Source organism: Populus nigra, chromosome 4 (genome assembly GCF_951802175.1).
Source record: "Populus nigra chromosome 4, ddPopNigr1.1, whole genome shotgun sequence".
NCBI lineage: Eukaryota > Viridiplantae > Streptophyta > Magnoliopsida > Malpighiales > Salicaceae > Populus > Populus nigra.
In genome coordinates, this window is record NC_084855.1 from 7,405,589 (window position 1) to 7,422,525 (window position 16,937).

Here is a 16,937-nt window from a genome sequence, read left to right on the forward strand (position 1 = left end):
TATCTCAGAAAAGAATTTCGTTACGACTAAAAGCTTGAATGCATCATATACAACTCAATTTAGGAATTACCTAAACAATTAATCATTATTTATTTTTACTTTTTTGTCACAATATATATATATATATATATATATATATATGCCTAATCCTAAACTAATGTAAGATTAATCCTATAATAAAAGACACTAAATTAATAAATGCCTGATCCTAAACTTGCATGATTTTTGTTTTGGTTCTAAAATTTAATTTTGTCAATTTTTAGTTCCTAAAAAAAAAACAGAGAGAGTAGCTCGCTGAAAAATTATAATAGAGAAAAATTATATAGTTGTCTCAATTTTACCATCCAAAATGAACAAGTTTAATGTTAAAATATTCTATTAAACGAGATATATTTGATGGTGGTTGGGTTCTCATGTTATTAAAAAAATGGATTGGGGCTTGGGAAGATTTACAATCTCAGTTTGATTTTTTAGATTTTACTGATTTTTCGCTACTTTAAGGACATAAACTAGTTTGTTGAAGTTTTTTTTGGGTGTTTTTATAGTGTTTTAGGAGAAAAATTGAACTATAGATGCCATGACACCCAAAAAACTTAGTTTATATTTAGAAACAAACCTGCAATATGGACTATAGGTGTCATGGCACTTTTAATATCAAGTCTAATTTTCATAACTTTCACCATCAATAAATTCTAGTCACTTTCCCCTCCATTTCAGCAAAGAGACAAGTTTTTTTTGGTTACATTAAATAAATCTAATAGGAAGCCTATTAACAAAAACTTTGGAGTTGAAACATTTTTAAATAAAATAAAAATAAATACTCAAACCATAAACTATCAAATATAAAAAACAAAAAAGGTATAGGGTATATGAGTTGGGTCAAGTTGATCAAGTTTAAAAAATCTTGATTAATGATATCAATTTCTTAGGTTTTTTTATTCATTATCATCAATAATATCAATATTATTTGAATATGAGGGGTTAAATTAGGTCGAATGATATAAATACTACACGAGAAATTTTTTTAACAGCCCTGCTTTAAATGCCCAATCACTTTGCAAGTATGAGCAGTCTTTCTCAAAAGAATCACTAAAAATTCCCCTGCGACTGTTATTCATTTTGTTCCACACAGAATTTGCATGCAATGGAATCTTGCATGCAGACCCAGGAGACAGTTGGTGCTATATAAGATGTGGGACATGAAGCGTCTGCTGTCCAAATTTGGTTATAGCCCTAAGAAGAGGCAAGACCAGCAACATTTCACCTACAAGCAGGCCTATATATGTCATTCTGCAAAATCTTTGAGTTCTCCTGGTGGCTATTTTGCAAAAAGATAGATCCCCGATCATATACTCCCCCACCTCCAAGCTCCCACGATGAGATCTGTTGTAGCATACACAACATCTATTCCATCAAAAAATAAAGAGCAGGCATCCAACCTGCAGTATCACTTGACAATAGAATAGAACACGCCAATTGGATATTAGAGAAAGCATGCCGAAGAAATCATATAATTGCTTTATGGTCTTCAGGACCAAATTTAAGAAGTTTTACCCACAAAGATGAAGCGAAGCACATTAAACAACTCACCCGAAGTCATTGGCTGTATGTGCTTGCACCTTGTCAGATTCCAACTCACCCGAAGTCATTGGATGTATGTGCTTGCACCTTGTCAGATTCCAACTCACCTGAAGTACCATCAGATTGTGAACCATCTTCTTCTAGATGTTTCACAAACTGTCTAGTACTGCAATAAATACAGAAGGAAGTACATTAATCAGAATTCTTTGAGACAGAAATACTGTAACATAATCATAATTCTGCCCTACCTTGTCAGAGAGAAAGTAGAAAGGGCCTCTTCAGCTTCTTTTCTAGTTTTGAATGCAACAAGTCCGTAGCCGGTGGACCTCTTAGGATTATCCTGAAATATAACTTCAGCAGAAACAACATCAGCACCTTCTGCAATAAAGAACTCCTTAAGATCTTTTGACTTTGCTTCAAATGGCAAATTCGCTACAAACAAGTTGAATGTTGGCCCTGGCATGAGTGGCGGAGGTGGTGAAGGTTTTTTCTTTTTTGTTGTGCATAATTCATCCTCAAAGTACGGCCCTCAAATTCCTAAAATTAAAGGCATTTGTAAGAAGACTAAATGTTTTTTAGTTCGTAAAAGAAAAGGGCAAGACAAACACTAATGCACGTTAAGATATGAACGAAATCAACGAAAAAGAAAAGAAAAACAAAGTCCAGAGATTTTATGATTCTTGTTAATGGGTTTTCGAAGAGCAAAAGGCTAGCATAAAGTGGATTAGGGTACATATCCAAGTGCCATATTAAAATCGGTTAATACTTGATAATTATAAGTCTCAATCTCATTTATCTCTCCTCTCTATCCAACAAGGTATGCATTACCACAAGGATTCCGTATTCCGAAGAAGGGAAGAATCGAAGATGATGTGCTCACATAAGATTCGAGATTATTAAGAGCAGCATCTGCCTCTTCAGGGGAGCCCATTGTGACAAACGCCAAGCCCCTGTTTCTGGTTTTGCTGTACATTAGCAAAAATAAGAAGGTTTAAATTACTATTCACCAATATTCAGAATATTATTCATTATAATAATGTAATGATAAAATTGCTCATCAGCCATAGAACTTTTAAAATAAATACAAGAAAAAATAAGGTGATCTTTTACAATGGCACAAATTATCTTTTACAATTTATATAAGATTCTAGCTTTTTTTTATTGCACAATAAAATTATTAATTTAACCCTAGAAAAAATTAATGCCTTTTACTTAGATGCATTATGGTTTTTTTAATTTCTTTAAATAATGTAATTAATTTGATGTCTTTAAAGATAAAATTAACTCTCTCACCAAGATCCTTTTTTTTTAATCATTTCTTTCTTCCGTCTTCTTCTTCTTCTCATCGAACCCAATATCAGCCCCTTCAAAATTTCAGACCACCCATTTAATATTTTTTTTCCTTTACATTTGACTCATGTCTTTTTTATTACTATTTTTATTTTATTTTGAATAAGCTAAAAAATTCTAAATATTTTTGAATTTCATCCCCTTTTATTTTTTAATATTTCAAATTTGCTCTATATTCTTTTGATTGCTATTTATTTTATTTGAAATTATTTTTTAGATTTTTTTTGTACAATTTTACCCTTCATGGTTTTTTTTCTTTCAAAATTAACCCCATTTCTTTTTATTGCTATATTTTTCACTTTAGCAAGTTTCTTGATTGAATCTGGATTCAGGATTTCATGAGTTTTTAGTTTTAAAAATTAAACCAGGATTAAGAGTTTTGTCTGGGTTTGCGGTTTTTCTTATCCTTTTTTAAAGTTGTTGTTTTACCCTCCTTTTTTTAGAGTTTTGATTTATTATTTTTTTTATGGTTTTCCCCATATGTGACTAGTCTCGGGTTTATGACTAGAGTCATCGATTTTAAAAGTTAATACAAGTTGATTTTTTTGGCCCTTTTTAAAATTGATTTATTTTAATTTTATCTTTCAACGTTTGATTTATTGAAAACTGGTCTTCTTACTCTCTTTTTTTTCCTTTATTTTTTATTGAGCTATCTCAATCTTGTTCGCATGGTCTTACAGGTTAATCAAGGTTGACTCAAATTTTTTTCTCGTTGCTATATGGTTAGTCTTAAGTTTATGATCAAGGTCACCGGTTTCAAAGGTTAATGCAAGTTAAATTTTTTTTGGGTTTTTTTTAATTAATTTATTTCAATTTCATCATTTAACATTTAATTTATTTGGAATTGGTTTTTTCACCTTTTTTTTCCTTTCTTTTCTATTGGTTGTCCTGATTCTGTGGCAATGATCACGAGGTTTGTGGGTTGACCTGGGTTATCTTAGTTTTTTCTTGTATGTTCTCATTTGATTTATTAGAAATTGGTTTTGAACTTTTTTTCATGTGTTTCTTTCTATAAGATTATCCTAATTTTATGCATATGGTCGTGAAAGTTACAAGTTAACCCGATTTAACTAGGTGCAGCCTTTCAATATGAGGTTGCTTGATAATCTAAGTGAGCTCATGTTGAGGTTTTTTTTTTGTTATTTTTTTTAATTTGTTTATTGTTATTGTATTTTTTTAATCATATTATTTAAATTATCATTTGAACCAATAATCCAGGTCTATGATTTTTTTTACGCCAAATTTTTTTTTTATCAGACCACTAATCTAGTTGAAAGCTATACAAAGAAAACGAAAAAAGAAAAAACCTGCATCACTAAAACACCCAGTAACATAAAGGTAAATTGAAATAAATTCAAGAAACAGAAATACGAACCTCAATCTACAACTGTCCCAAACTTCTCAATTGACCTTGATTAATTGAGTTCAGTTACAAGAATTTTATTATTTAGGGACCAAATCCAAACATTCAAGGAATAGGAAGGGCCAGAAAAAGACAAAGACAACTCAAGTTTCCAAATTTGAAGAATTAGCTACGGAAACAACAATGTTTATTCATTAATCGCGCGCGGCTTGGTTTATTTTGTTTGTATTTTATTTTCCTTTACTCTATAGGAAAAAGCTATTACGTTAGTAGTTATTTTTCTATTTCTATCTTTTCTAATTAGTTTAGTTTGACTTTCAAGTTTACATGATTATTAAATTTAATTTTTTTTTTATAAATAGAGAAACATTATTATTGTAATTTCTGACTTACCCCAACACATAATTTCAATCTTAGCACAAACTTCTTTCAAGCTTTCTCATGTATATTTTTTTTCCTTACATTTTACTGTCTTTATAGCCATTTGTTCAATTAGACCTCATGGTTTATTATTCAGTTGTAACCACTTTTGTTAAGATTAATGAATTTTGGTATTTTACCATTAAATATTACTCTTCTCTATATTAATTAACTTAAAAAAAAGTAATTTTACCTAATTTACTAAGAGATTAATGATCGAATTACCACCCGCATTCGAAGGAGAGGGATGGAGTGGAGGGAAGCGAAGGGATTAAAGTACCGGAATAGAATTTTGAGGGGTACACATTAGCACAAAAAGAGAAACTTAATTATGAACCATGATCACATACTTAATCTATAATCTCATATTACTAATCGCTCGTAACGATAAACAGTAATAATCCTGAATACAAGCAGAACTTCAGGAAAAGCAAGAACCAAAAAAAAGAGGGATCTAGGAGAGCACTGCCTCTATCCTGGCAATTCATGAGAAAACCATCACAAAAACGGCAACACAAGTGCTGGCTAAAGCCACAAATGGGGAAATATTGATCCCTAAGGATGAATCGGGTACGTTGTTAGATGAAGGCTTGTAATTGGTGACGTTACTACCGGCCGGAGAAGTGGTAGTGCCATCAGAAGATGGAGTTCCGGAGGAGGGACTTGTGCTCGATCCTGCTGCTGCAACGGTGACTGCAACCTTCATGCCACTCCCACAGTGGCCAGGAACACCACAAATGAAATAATGAGTTCCGGCAGTCTTGAGGGCTATTGTGGTAGCACCACTGCTATCTGAAGTGATTGCATTGCCTGTAGTGCATGTGCTGTAGTCACTGGCTCTCACTTCATCCACCGTGTGGCCTCCTCCGTAGTTAAACACTAGATTATATATATAAACAGAAACCTGATTAGTAAATCAAGTACTAATCTTGATCAGTAACGTGTACTGAGAGAAAGGGACTCACCAAGGCTGTCGCCAACTGAAAAGGTCTTGCCACTAGTCCAGGTGCTATAATCCATACCAATTGCCCAGCCTGAACTATCTCCTACAGTGTAATCTTTAGCCAAAATGGGCACCACCGTGCACAAGACTACTAGGATTGCACAAGGAACTGATCTTGAAATTAAACCGGCCATTTTCCGAGAGAAAAGAAGAGAAGAAGGTATTTGGGTTGCTTTTAGGATAGTTGCTGGGGGTGTTATATAGTGGAATGAGTAAATATGGAGTGAGTAGAATTAGGTCCACTTGATTCCACAAAGCTCTTAGAATGTGAAAGGCACTAATTTCATGAAGATGACTTAACCCATACTCCATACCTAATGCAAGGGAAAAGTGGGTTCACTTGAAGATGGTTGGTGAGGAAAGATGCATCGTTATGTGGCCCGTAACTAAGGAATGACCAGAGTTCTTCAACGTCATAATCCTTTTATCTTCTTATGAGCCGAATGAATTAAATTCCATAATCAAGTAGACAGCAACATGTGACTGAACATCATGGAACGCTTAAAGCCTACGTCTACAAGTTCAAACAAAATAAAAGATGAGATGATGATAGCTTACAGGGAATTATTGGTCTTATTTTCAAAGTCTGACGCTCCTAATGGACAAAGCGCTTTTGGTATCCTATGCAATATGCATCAGCTTCTTATTTTTAAAAAGGCCATTTTGTTTTATTATTTTCGGATGAATTTCTCAGAGATGATACAGGAATAAGAGAATGTTTGGACATAATACATTCAGACCGTCCAACTAACATACTATTTTCAATTAGTCCCTTTTTCTCTCCATGGTTTACATTGAGCGGATGAAAAGGCCTACTTTGAACCCAAACTTCTTCTAGTGGACAAGGATTGTAGATTAAACATATATGATAATAGTTCGAGGGTTCAAATGTAGTTTTTCCAAAAATGGTAACCCCATTCTAAACGAACATTCTATGCGCTCCTTGTCCGAAGTCCAAAGCCATGAACTAAGAAGGCATTCCTTCCCTAGCAACAAAAGCCCCCTCTATTCCCACAATTATGATGCAGACATGGCTTTTGAATTGATCGATGACAAATACTTGTTAACTACATGCCCGTCAAAATTAAGTTTACAAAAAGCGTAATTCTTTGTTAAAAGGGTATATCGTTTATTAATCATTCTTGGATAGCTAAGCTACCCATCTTACAATTTTAGTTTTTAAGTTGAATGTAAATTGTCTAACATGGCTGTGCAATTTAGTGAAAGTTTCTTGAGAATTAAGAAAAGCAGCGACATCTCTTACTAGTAAATTGATATTACCCCAGTTTGTCTTAAACAGCATCATTTGTCTTTTTCATGTAAATCGATATTGCTTTTCTGCTAAGAATGTACTGAAACTTTTTTCATGTAAATTCCATCATTTATATAATTATATCTTCTGAACATCATGGAGAAAAACCACCCAGGATCAGCCTGACAGCGATGATTCATTCACAGGTAATCTTAAGGAGAACGGGCACTTTCATAAAATCTTCACTTGTTTATCTGCATATTATTTGAAGCCATGATCAGAAGACAGCGATGATTCATTCACAGGTAATGTACGTATATTATTTTAGCATTAACTTTTATTGCAATGTCCATGTTTAGATAAAAACCGAGCACCTAACATGTGCTTAAAAGTCACCCATTGATATGATTATCACAAAGGTATTTAAACTATCGCATGATTACCCAAAACGAAACAACCCCACCTGGCACCCTGTGCAACCAAGCTCAAGAAAAAGGCATGGTGTACTTTTAGATGTGGTGGTTTGGTAAAGGTGGCTCCGGGTTTGGTTGGGCCGTTAGGGTTCCTTCAAGTTCTCACCAACTGCTCATGTGTGTTGTTTCCACATGAGCCATTACCATCTACCCTCTGGTTGCCCCCCCTCCTAAAGTGCACTTGTCCCTTTTCTTCTTCTAGCTCAACCCATTACCCACCCCACTCCTTTTTTTGCACGATTTATGCGTTCTCTCTGTCTTTTCGCATTTAGCACATTCTCATTCCAGCTTTTGCATCTTGGTGCACGAAGACGAGTTTTTCTCTTCTCTCAACTCAAACTTGGATGACAACAGGAAACAAATCCACTTACTACTTGAACTAACACATAAAGGTTAATCTCATCTCTTTATAACACCAGTCCCACATTTTCCATCATCAAACATTTTGTTTCTTGATTGATTTCATTTTACCTTTGCAACGAATGATCCCGTTTTTGGGAACGCCAAATGCCCTATTTTACATCCAGACTGAACAGGTAAGGTAAGCATAAAGATCTAAGGCTGAGGATTCTCACCTTTAATCGCGACACCAAACACATACCAGGTTAGACTTCAATTACATTGATAGAATTCAAAATGCCTAATCAATTCAATTTATCACATATTAATCAATTCAATGTTTTTCTAATCCCAGTGACAAGGTCTTCATCGCATGCAAAATTCAGATGATGCACGATTACATTGATAGAACTCAAAATTAGAGGTGTCCGTTTAAGTGTATAATTATATCCTATCCAACTTTTAATATTTACAAATTATAAATCCAATCCATTCAGTTTTCCTAGAATCAAGCGGATTGTATATATCAATTTAAGCTATTTTTTTTAATAGATATTACAAATATCTACAATTTGGGCTTATATTACTAATTTTATGGATCTGTATTTTAATACAGATCTACAACATGGATTGCAGGTGCCATGACACCCTAAATATTAGATCTAATCTTCATACCTTGCATTGCTATTAAATTTTAGTCAGATTCCCCTTCCTTCCAGCAAAAAAATAAATTCTTTTTTGTTACGTTAAAAAAATTTAATACGCTACCAGAAAATTGACAAATAGCAATGAAAACACTGATGGAAAACATTTCATCGTTACTTTCTCATATAAATAGCGACGGAAAATTTCTGTTGATAATTACAAACCAAAATTATAATGGAATTTATCCCGTCGATAATTTATGATAAAATAGAGAAAATAAAAAATATATAATTTGCACTTAATTCCATAAAAAATTTGACATTTCAGTATTTTTTTTTATGGAATTGTTGATGGACATTCCATCAAAAAATTAAATGAAATAAAAATTGACAACTTGTTTTACCTCCTCCTCCTCTTCTTCCTACCTAAAAAAACAGCAGCCCTCTCCACTTATTTTCTTGTAATTAAATCCAGCCATAATCCTAAAAAATCTAGCCACCCCAAACTGCCAACATTAATTTAAATCTATCAATAGCATCAACATTTCTCTCTTAGTTCAATATATTGTGAAGCTCTACTACATTAAGTAAGCAACCTATTTTTCTTGTAACCTATTTATGTTTTAGGTTAATTTATTGGAATTTTTTAATACTATATGTAGTTTGCTTGTATATTTAAGAGTTTTACTCTTTTTTTTCAAAGAAAACTTTGTTATATTAATGTATGATTTATATGTTAAGGGTTGTTTGAGATTTGAGGAAAATTGAATTAATTTGTCATTTGATGAAATTGAGTTTAATTTTGTAACTTATGTGTGTTATTATAATTGAAGAAATAATGGGTTATTTAATACTTGCCAATTATATTTTATTAATTTTATTGTCAAGTTAAAAATTTAAGAAAATTAATTTTTTAGGAAATTGATAATAATTAAAAGGTATTAATTTAAGTTGAATAAGTTTGAATTGAACAAACTTATGATTAAGATACGATGTTGGTACTTTATAATGCATTATATTGAAAGGAGGATTTTGATTAAAATGTGTTTAATTGATTTAGATATAATGTTATATTATGTAATAAAACTAAAATTGTGTAAGATATTTGTTGATAATTTATAATACATTATATTTATATTTTTTGTATATTTTTGAAGATGTGTTTATTAATTGTAACAACTAAACAAAAAATATAATATCATTTTTTAAATAGTGTAAAATGTATCACTAGCAACAACAAAGGCAACATTAAATCTTCTAATAGTTCAAGGCTTGTTGGTACTTTATAATGCATCGTGTTTATATTTTTTTTTGTTATGGTCATGGATTTAATGTGAGCAATTATTAAATTGAATATGCTTGAATATAATTGTAAAAACTAAACAAAAAAATTCCTAAATTGTTGACGAACTTAGCGACAGACCAAGGTATTTTGACCGAATTAATGACATACTATTTCATAAAAAATAAAGATTCTTATTTTTTATGGAATTGGAGATGAAATTGTCATTTTCATTGGAAAGTTACAGAACGTTTTGGATGTTCTAAAAGAATCAACAAAGGAATATTCCGTCAAAAATTAAGATTCTTATTTTCAACAGAATCGATGATGGACTTGTCATTTACATTGAAAAATTACAGAAGGTTGTAGATATTTAGATGAAACTGAGGATGGACGAGTCTTTAAAAAAATATCAATTTTTATTTCTGACAGAATCGATGATGGATTAAAAACTATTATAAAATAAAAAAAAGTTTGTCGACATTGGTAACATGTCTAAATCACCAACAAAATTTCCATCAGTGATGTTTAAATAATTAAAACATGATGGTTCCTCTTTTCCCTCATTTTTTTTCTTCTTCTTAAAATTTCAAATACCTTCTCTCTCACCATCTCTCTTCTCTCTTGCCATCAAACATTGTCTTTCTTTTTCTTCACTAGCCGACCAACCTATTACTCTTGTTAACCATTAGTGCGCTCTCTCTCTCTCTCAAATGGTCTACCTTCCCTCCTCTTTTCTTTCTCTCTAAGTCTTAACATTCAAATAATAATCATAAACTACTCTAAATTGTTAGGGTAGTCTTATTAATATAATATTTTTTAATTGATTTTTTTTGTATTTGTATGATTTAAAAACAATTAGGTTTAGGTTAAATTAAAGAGAGTAATTTGATGTTTTTTTACGTTTGATGATTTAGTTATTAAATTAATTAGGTTATGAGTCTTGATTCTTTTGAGGGATTGGGTCTTCTATTTGATCTTGTGGATTTGTCAAGTTTAGGTAATCCATATACCTTGGGCTTTCATTCCCCTTTATAACATTGCATTTGAGATATGGGCATTTTGCTTTAGCTAATTAAGGTTTTTTATCCCTTTTTTAATGGTTAGGGATTTTAACCCCAACTAAGATTAGTTAGATTATTAGGAATGTGTTAGTTAATTTGCTTTAGTAGATTTGCAATGTGTTATGAGACTTGTGTTTCATGCCAATTATTTTTTATTATTGATGGGATAGGAATTATTCTATATATTTAGAATCGAAATTGGATTTCCTTATTTGATGAATTTATGGATTTCATAGTTACGTAAAGATATATTTAATAATTTTTTATGTGATAATAGATATGTAAACTTGCTAACTATAACATCAATAAATTTATCAATAATATAATTAATTCATATCTTTTATAATACAATGATTGTGTGAGACCCAAATCAATATTAAACAATAAAGAATTAAAAAAATATTTAACAAGAAATGTAATGGTTTATATCTGTGTTTAAGGGTTTGTAATAAAAGAATATATCTAGCTCCAATTATTTGACATTGTTTCCATTCATCGTTGAATATTTTTTGTTGGGTGTAAGAAAAGGTTACAATCACCCTTTTTTACATAAAAAAAAACACCTAAATGAAGACAAGTAGTCCAATAAAGGAAAAGAAATAGGGTTGTAAAATTAAAGGAAATTAAAATATGGGTCCAAACAACACTCTGTTACTTTATGTTGTACTTGTAAATACTTGACCAAAATGTGATGTGGCTTTGCAATATAGGTTTATTGGTGTTTATAGTATGTGCAAATTATATATTATTTGTGATCTAAACCTCATGGATTATAGGTTTCAAGCTTGTAGAATGAATGTAGTTTGGGTTGTTGTTGTGCTTGTATGTATTAATGCAGGATAAAATCTTGGGTAGGATCCCCGTGCAAGGAAATTCTATCAAAATTTTGTTAAATCACTTATCAACTTATTGTAAAATTATTAGAATCAGTATCATGATGAACATTTTGATTTGTGTTAATTGTTTCCTTATAGATACCATGTTTCAAAGGAGAAAAAACTTCCAAGTCTAACAAGAGCATTGCTACTTCATCAAGTAGTAATGTCGGTGATCGCAAGTGTGCCATTAATTTAGATGCTGATCATGGGAAGGCATTTAAAAAGGCACCTTATGCAGATGTTATCGATCAAAGGTCATTTAATATGGGCAAGGCAGAAGAGCTAGAATCCTTTTTAAAATAGATTGATATACAAGAAAAACTATGGTACAATGGAAGGTCGACTATTTTACATAAGTCATGTCTTTTCTCACTAACAAACTTATTTATTTGTATTGGGTTATTTTAAGTTTTACATTAAATAAAGATGACTTTCATGAATTAATTTTAAGGTTTATCAATATTGAAGCTTCCCATTTGATAACAAGTATGATAAAATCATCGTTCTAAAAACAATGTTTTCAATAAAGTTGACTTTAAGATCATCCTGAATGGATGAATATAGTAGATGTATGGTGGGAACAATTTAAGGTAGGATAAATAATTTATACTTTTTTGTATAGTTTTCCCACAATTTTGAAAACTATTCAATGTTTGAATTGAATTTTAAGAAAAAAATTTACTGAGACATGAAAAAATGAGCAAATGGTAAGGAAAATGTGGGAAAATCATAATGCAATTAGATAAGTATTAAACAATAAGATGTTATATTATTGTAAATTTATAATCTTTTATTGTATTACATAGTTTTTGTTTAATAAGTTTTTGTACCAAGTTGTGCAGTTTATAGTATGATGCCCATAAATATGCAATGAATAAAGCTGACTTTGATGACATAGTTTTGTGGAAAAATTATAAACCAAAACACATCATGAAGGATAATTGGGAAAAGTTTCAAGAATTTATGACATCAAAGAATTTAAAAAGCACTTATGATCCGAATCTCAAAACAAAAACGAAGAAAATCATAGTTTAGTGAGCAAGCATACCAAGGGAGCGTTTCCCTTTGTAAACCATATAAGGCGTCTGATAAGAATTCGTTGTTGTATATTTTTTTTTAATTTAGACTTTTTTTTATACTAAAAACAACTTGAGCACAAACCAATTCCAATAGAGTTATATAAGAAAACTTATATAAGAAAAGCGAATTGAAAAAAAGAAGTGAAAATGCTTTTCGAGCAAAATAGCTCGTTGTAAGTTTTTAAATAATTATTTTAATTAAAATTCATATTTATTTGTATCATTAATATGAATTTTAGATTTTTTTTCTTGTTTTATAGGAGACATGTAACACAAAAATGATTGTCAAAAAAAAATATTTACAGCCATCTTTTTTATTATCCTTAATTGTGATCGGAGATTGGCCCGAGATAAAGATACAAGGATGGGTCATATAGTTTCAACAGTAAACACACAATATTTCGTTACATGCCAAATAGATGGATTAATATGACAACATTATTTAGTTTTATTTATTTAACCTTGAGCCTTTTGGCCCATTAAGCAGCTAGCCTACATTGATTTAATGTATTTAATTTGTTCTCTTCTCGTTGCACAGAAAAGGAGATTGATGGTTAATTAAATAGTTTTGAAATTCAACCCGGTAGATTGACCCGAGATCTGGTTGATCTGGGGTTGGAATCAGACAGGGTTAAAAAAAATAGAGGAAGAAAAAACCCGGTATGACCCGATAAAAACCTGTCAAAAATCGACTGCAATTCGTTGACTTTTTTTAATTAAAACGATATCATTTTAATTCAAAAAAAAATAACCTGGACGATCCAGTCAAAACCCGAATCTTGAACCGGCCAGATCTGAAAACTATGATTAATCAGGTCGGCCCACCAGCTCCCCGTTATTTATTAGGTTTCTCTTCTTTGTTTGCCTTCTTTAGGAAAACTACATGTCGTTCTTTGCTTTTTTGAATCCAGCAGCGATTTCTTCATATACATGGATCAAACTTCAAAGTAAAACGAAATCTGGTTTTGCAAGGACAAACTGGCACGCAATTTGTATTGGCAGAGGACTTTTTTGAAGCGGGCAAACGATTTGTGTGATTGGGTGCTGGGCCTTTGGAAAGGAAATCCTGAATCCATCGATTATATTCTTTCTAGCTTTCCCTTTGTTGCCCTGGAAACAGCAAAATGCCTGCGTCTTTCTTCCTCCCCCTGTTTTGGCTGGAACTGTGGAACAAATTACCTGTCTCCATGAATGATACCACAGCATCCCCAGTCCTATGAGTGCCTCCAAAGAGCTAGCCTTCGTGGAGCAAAGGAATCCTCCCAGCGTGTCCTATTATTGTCTTTGAGAAGATTGAGAGTCAGATTTTCAATTTTTATCCAATGTCATATTTAATATAACCAGAACTTGTGATCATGGACAGGATGTAGACGCATCACGTCTTTAAAAACTTTTCAAAACTTCAAGTAGTAAAATTAGTTTTCAGTTTCATTAATTGCAGACCCAATTACGCATGGACCGAGGCAGGTTATTCTCAGAGACTAGGCGTAAAGAAAGCAGAAGCTCAAACTGGCTCTCTAATTTAACTAGGCCATAGCTTGGTGTTGACATCAAAATAAATTTCTTTCAATTGACCATGATTAATCGAGTTCAATTACAAGAATTTTATTATTTAGGGACCAAATCCAAAAATTCAAGGAATTAGAAGGACTAAAAAGATAAAGACAGTCCAAGTTTCCAAATTTGAAGAATTAGCTACGGAAACAACAATGTTTATTCATTAATCTTGTGCGGCTTGGTTTATTTTGTTTTTCTTTACTATATGGGAAAAAAACTATCATGTTAGTAATTATATTACTATTTCTTCTAACTAGTTTAGTCTATACCATATTTTTTTAGCGTCTCAGCACCCTTCAAACCTCGGGGACATGGTGGCAGAAAAAAGTGAAGGGAGCAAAGTTCGCCACTTAACTTAGTTATAGCATTTAGTATTAAAGAGACAAAATCTGATCTTCAAAGTTGCATGTATCAATGTTCGAAAGGATGGTGGAAGGGAGACCAAGAAAAAAACCTATGTACTTTCCTTTCAGTCAAGCACAGAGGTGGGTTAGCCATTAGAATTTGGGTTAAATTGTAAGACTTTTATTATTCAGGGATGAAAAGGGTGCCCTTCTCCGTTGGTCGCATGTTTCCTTGGTTCTCGCGGGCTTTGCCGCGTTTTATACCAAGAAAAAAAGAAAAGAAAAATACATTGGAGAGGTTTCCAGTTAATTTGGAAAATCACGCTTCGATGGTACAGGATTCCAATTCACTTTCTAATTTTACCAGCTCGGAGGTGAACATCATAGATCAAAATGGGTCACCATACTATCCAGTTGTAACCATTTTTGTTAAGATTAATGAGTTTTGGTATTTTACAATTAAATATTACTCTTCTCTATATTAATCGACTTAATTATTAGAAAAAGAAGTAATTTTACCTAATCCTAAGAGATTAATGATCGAATTACCATCCGCATTCAAATGAGAGGGATGGGGGAAAGCAAAGGGATTATTAAACTGAACCTCTGCTGGCAGAAACGAAATAGAATTTTCAGGGGTACATATGAGGAAAAAATGAGAAACTTAATTATGAACCATGATCACATACTTAATCTATAATCTCATATTACTACTCGGTCGTAACGATAAACAGTAATAATCCTGAATGCAAGCAGAACTTCAGGAAAAGCAAGAACCAAAAAAAAGAGGGATCTAGCAGAGCACTGCCTCTATCCTGGCAATTCATGAGAAAACCATCACAAAAACGGCAACACAAGTACCGGCTATAGCCACAAATGGGGAAATATTGATCCCTAAGGATGAATCGGGTACGTTGTTCGATGAAGGCTTGTAATTGGTGACGTTACTACCGGCCGGAGAAGTGGTAGTGCTATCAGAAGATGGAGTTCCGGAGGAGGAGGGACTTGTGCTCGATCCTGCTGCTGCAACTGTGACTGCAACCTTCATGCCACTCCCACAGTGACCAGGAACACCACAAATGAAATAATGAGTTCCGGCAGTCTTGAGGGCTATTGTAGTAGCACCACTGCTATCTGAAGTGATTGCATTGCCTGTAGTGCATGTGCTATAGTCACTGGCACTCACTTCATCCACCGTGTGGCCTCCTCCGTAGTTAAACACTAGATTATATATATAAACAGAAACCTGATTAGTAAATCAAGTACTAATCTTGATCAGTAACGTCTAATGAGAGAAAGGGACTCACCAAGGCTGTCGCCAACTGAAAAGGTCTTGCCACTAGTCCAGGTGCTATAATCCATACCAATTGCCCAGCCTGAACTATCTCCTACAGTGTGATCTTTAGCCAAAATGGGCACCACCGTGCACAAGATTACTAGGATTGCACAAGGAACTGATCTTGAAATTAAACCGGCCATTTTCCGGGAGAAAAGAAGAGATGAGAAGAAGGTATTTGGGTTGCTTTTAGGATAGTTGCTGGGGGTGTTATATAGTGGAATGAGTAAATATGGAGTTAGTAGAATTAGGTCCACTTGATTCCACAAAGCTCTTGGAATTTGAAAGGGACTAATTTCATGAAGATGACTTAACCCATACTCCATACCTAATTTCATGAATGACCAGAGTTCTTCAACATGTGACTGAACATCATAGAACACTTAAAGCCTACGTCTACAAGTTCAAAGAAATTAAAGATGAGATGATAACTTACAGGGAAAGTGGTCTTATTTTCAAAGTCTGATGCTCCTAATGGACAAGGCGCTTTTGGTATCGTATGCATCAGCTTTTTATATAAATAAAGCCACTTTATTTTATTATTTTCGGATGGGTTTCTCAGAGATACAGGAATAAGAGAATGTTTGGACATAATACATGCAGACCCTCCAACTAACATACTATTTTCAATTAGTCCCTTAGTCTCTCCATGGTTTACATTGAACCATTGAATCATAACTATTCATGCAAGATCGGCCTTCCATCCAACAATCATTTGTTCTTGCAATCAAAATACACACAACATTTCTTCACTATATAAATCACCAAAAAAAACCCTCGATTCTTTTTTCACTTTATGCATTTGAAAATCAATTAAGGGAAATTAGGTTTAGACCACACTAAGGAAAAAAGTTGTTGCAAATTCTTTAATCTCTAATGGTTAGAATTAGAAGTAATGAGATCTCAAAATCCAATATGTTTAGATATAAAACATATATGTTGGATAATCTATTAATCATTTAGTTTTAGCAA

The 16,937-nt window shown here is 32.5% G+C and overlaps 2 protein-coding genes, 1 long non-coding RNA gene and 1 pseudogene across 4 annotated transcripts; 1 reads left to right on the forward strand and 3 right to left on the reverse strand.

The window, feature by feature from the left end:
- Positions 1-1,345: 1,345 nt before the first annotated feature.
- Positions 1,346-2,554, reverse strand: LOC133690566 (28 kDa ribonucleoprotein, chloroplastic-like; annotated as a pseudogene).
- A 2,466-nt stretch (positions 2,555-5,020) lies between these two features.
- Positions 5,021-5,909, reverse strand: LOC133691221 (blue copper protein-like). The gene is made up of 2 exons (XM_062111631.1): positions 5,680-5,909; positions 5,021-5,593 (listed from the first exon to the last, which is right to left on the reverse strand). The coding sequence occupies exons 1-2, from the start codon at positions 5,849-5,851 to the stop codon at positions 5,199-5,201; spliced, it is 567 nt and encodes a 188-aa protein (XP_061967615.1). The 5' UTR covers positions 5,852-5,909; the 3' UTR covers positions 5,021-5,198.
- A 1,535-nt stretch (positions 5,910-7,444) lies between these two features.
- Positions 7,445-11,922, forward strand: LOC133690510 (uncharacterized). Of its 2 annotated transcripts, XR_009841458.1 has the most exons (3): positions 7,474-8,046; positions 8,137-8,205; positions 11,746-11,922. It is a non-coding gene; the product is annotated as an uncharacterized LOC133690510 (long non-coding RNA). The 2 variants fall into 2 exon arrangements; XR_009841459.1 differs by lacking the exon at positions 8,137-8,205 and having other exon boundaries at positions 7,445-8,046.
- Positions 11,923-15,274: 3,352 nt separating this feature from the next.
- LOC133691194 (blue copper protein-like) lies at positions 15,275-16,160 on the reverse strand. The gene is made up of 2 exons (XM_062111594.1): positions 15,937-16,160; positions 15,275-15,850 (listed from the first exon to the last, which is right to left on the reverse strand). Exons 1-2 carry the CDS (start codon positions 16,106-16,108, stop codon positions 15,453-15,455), a joined length of 570 nt encoding a protein of 189 aa, XP_061967578.1. The 5' UTR covers positions 16,109-16,160; the 3' UTR covers positions 15,275-15,452.
- Positions 16,161-16,937: the final 777 nt, after the last annotated feature.

Coding starts and splice junctions, on each gene's coding strand:
- LOC133691194 (XM_062111594.1), bottom strand. CDS start 16,108: ATGGCCGGTTTAATTTCAAGATCAGTTCCTTGTGCAATCCTAGTAATC. Junction 15,851..15,936: donor TTCAGTTGGCGACAGCCTTG/GTGAGTCCCTTT, acceptor TATATAATCTAG/TGTTTAACTACGGAGGAGGC.
- LOC133691221 (XM_062111631.1), bottom strand. CDS start 5,851: ATGGCCGGTTTAATTTCAAGATCAGTTCCTTGTGCAATCCTAGTAGTC. Junction 5,594..5,679: donor TTCAGTTGGCGACAGCCTTG/GTGAGTCCCTTT, acceptor TATATAATCTAG/TGTTTAACTACGGAGGAGGC.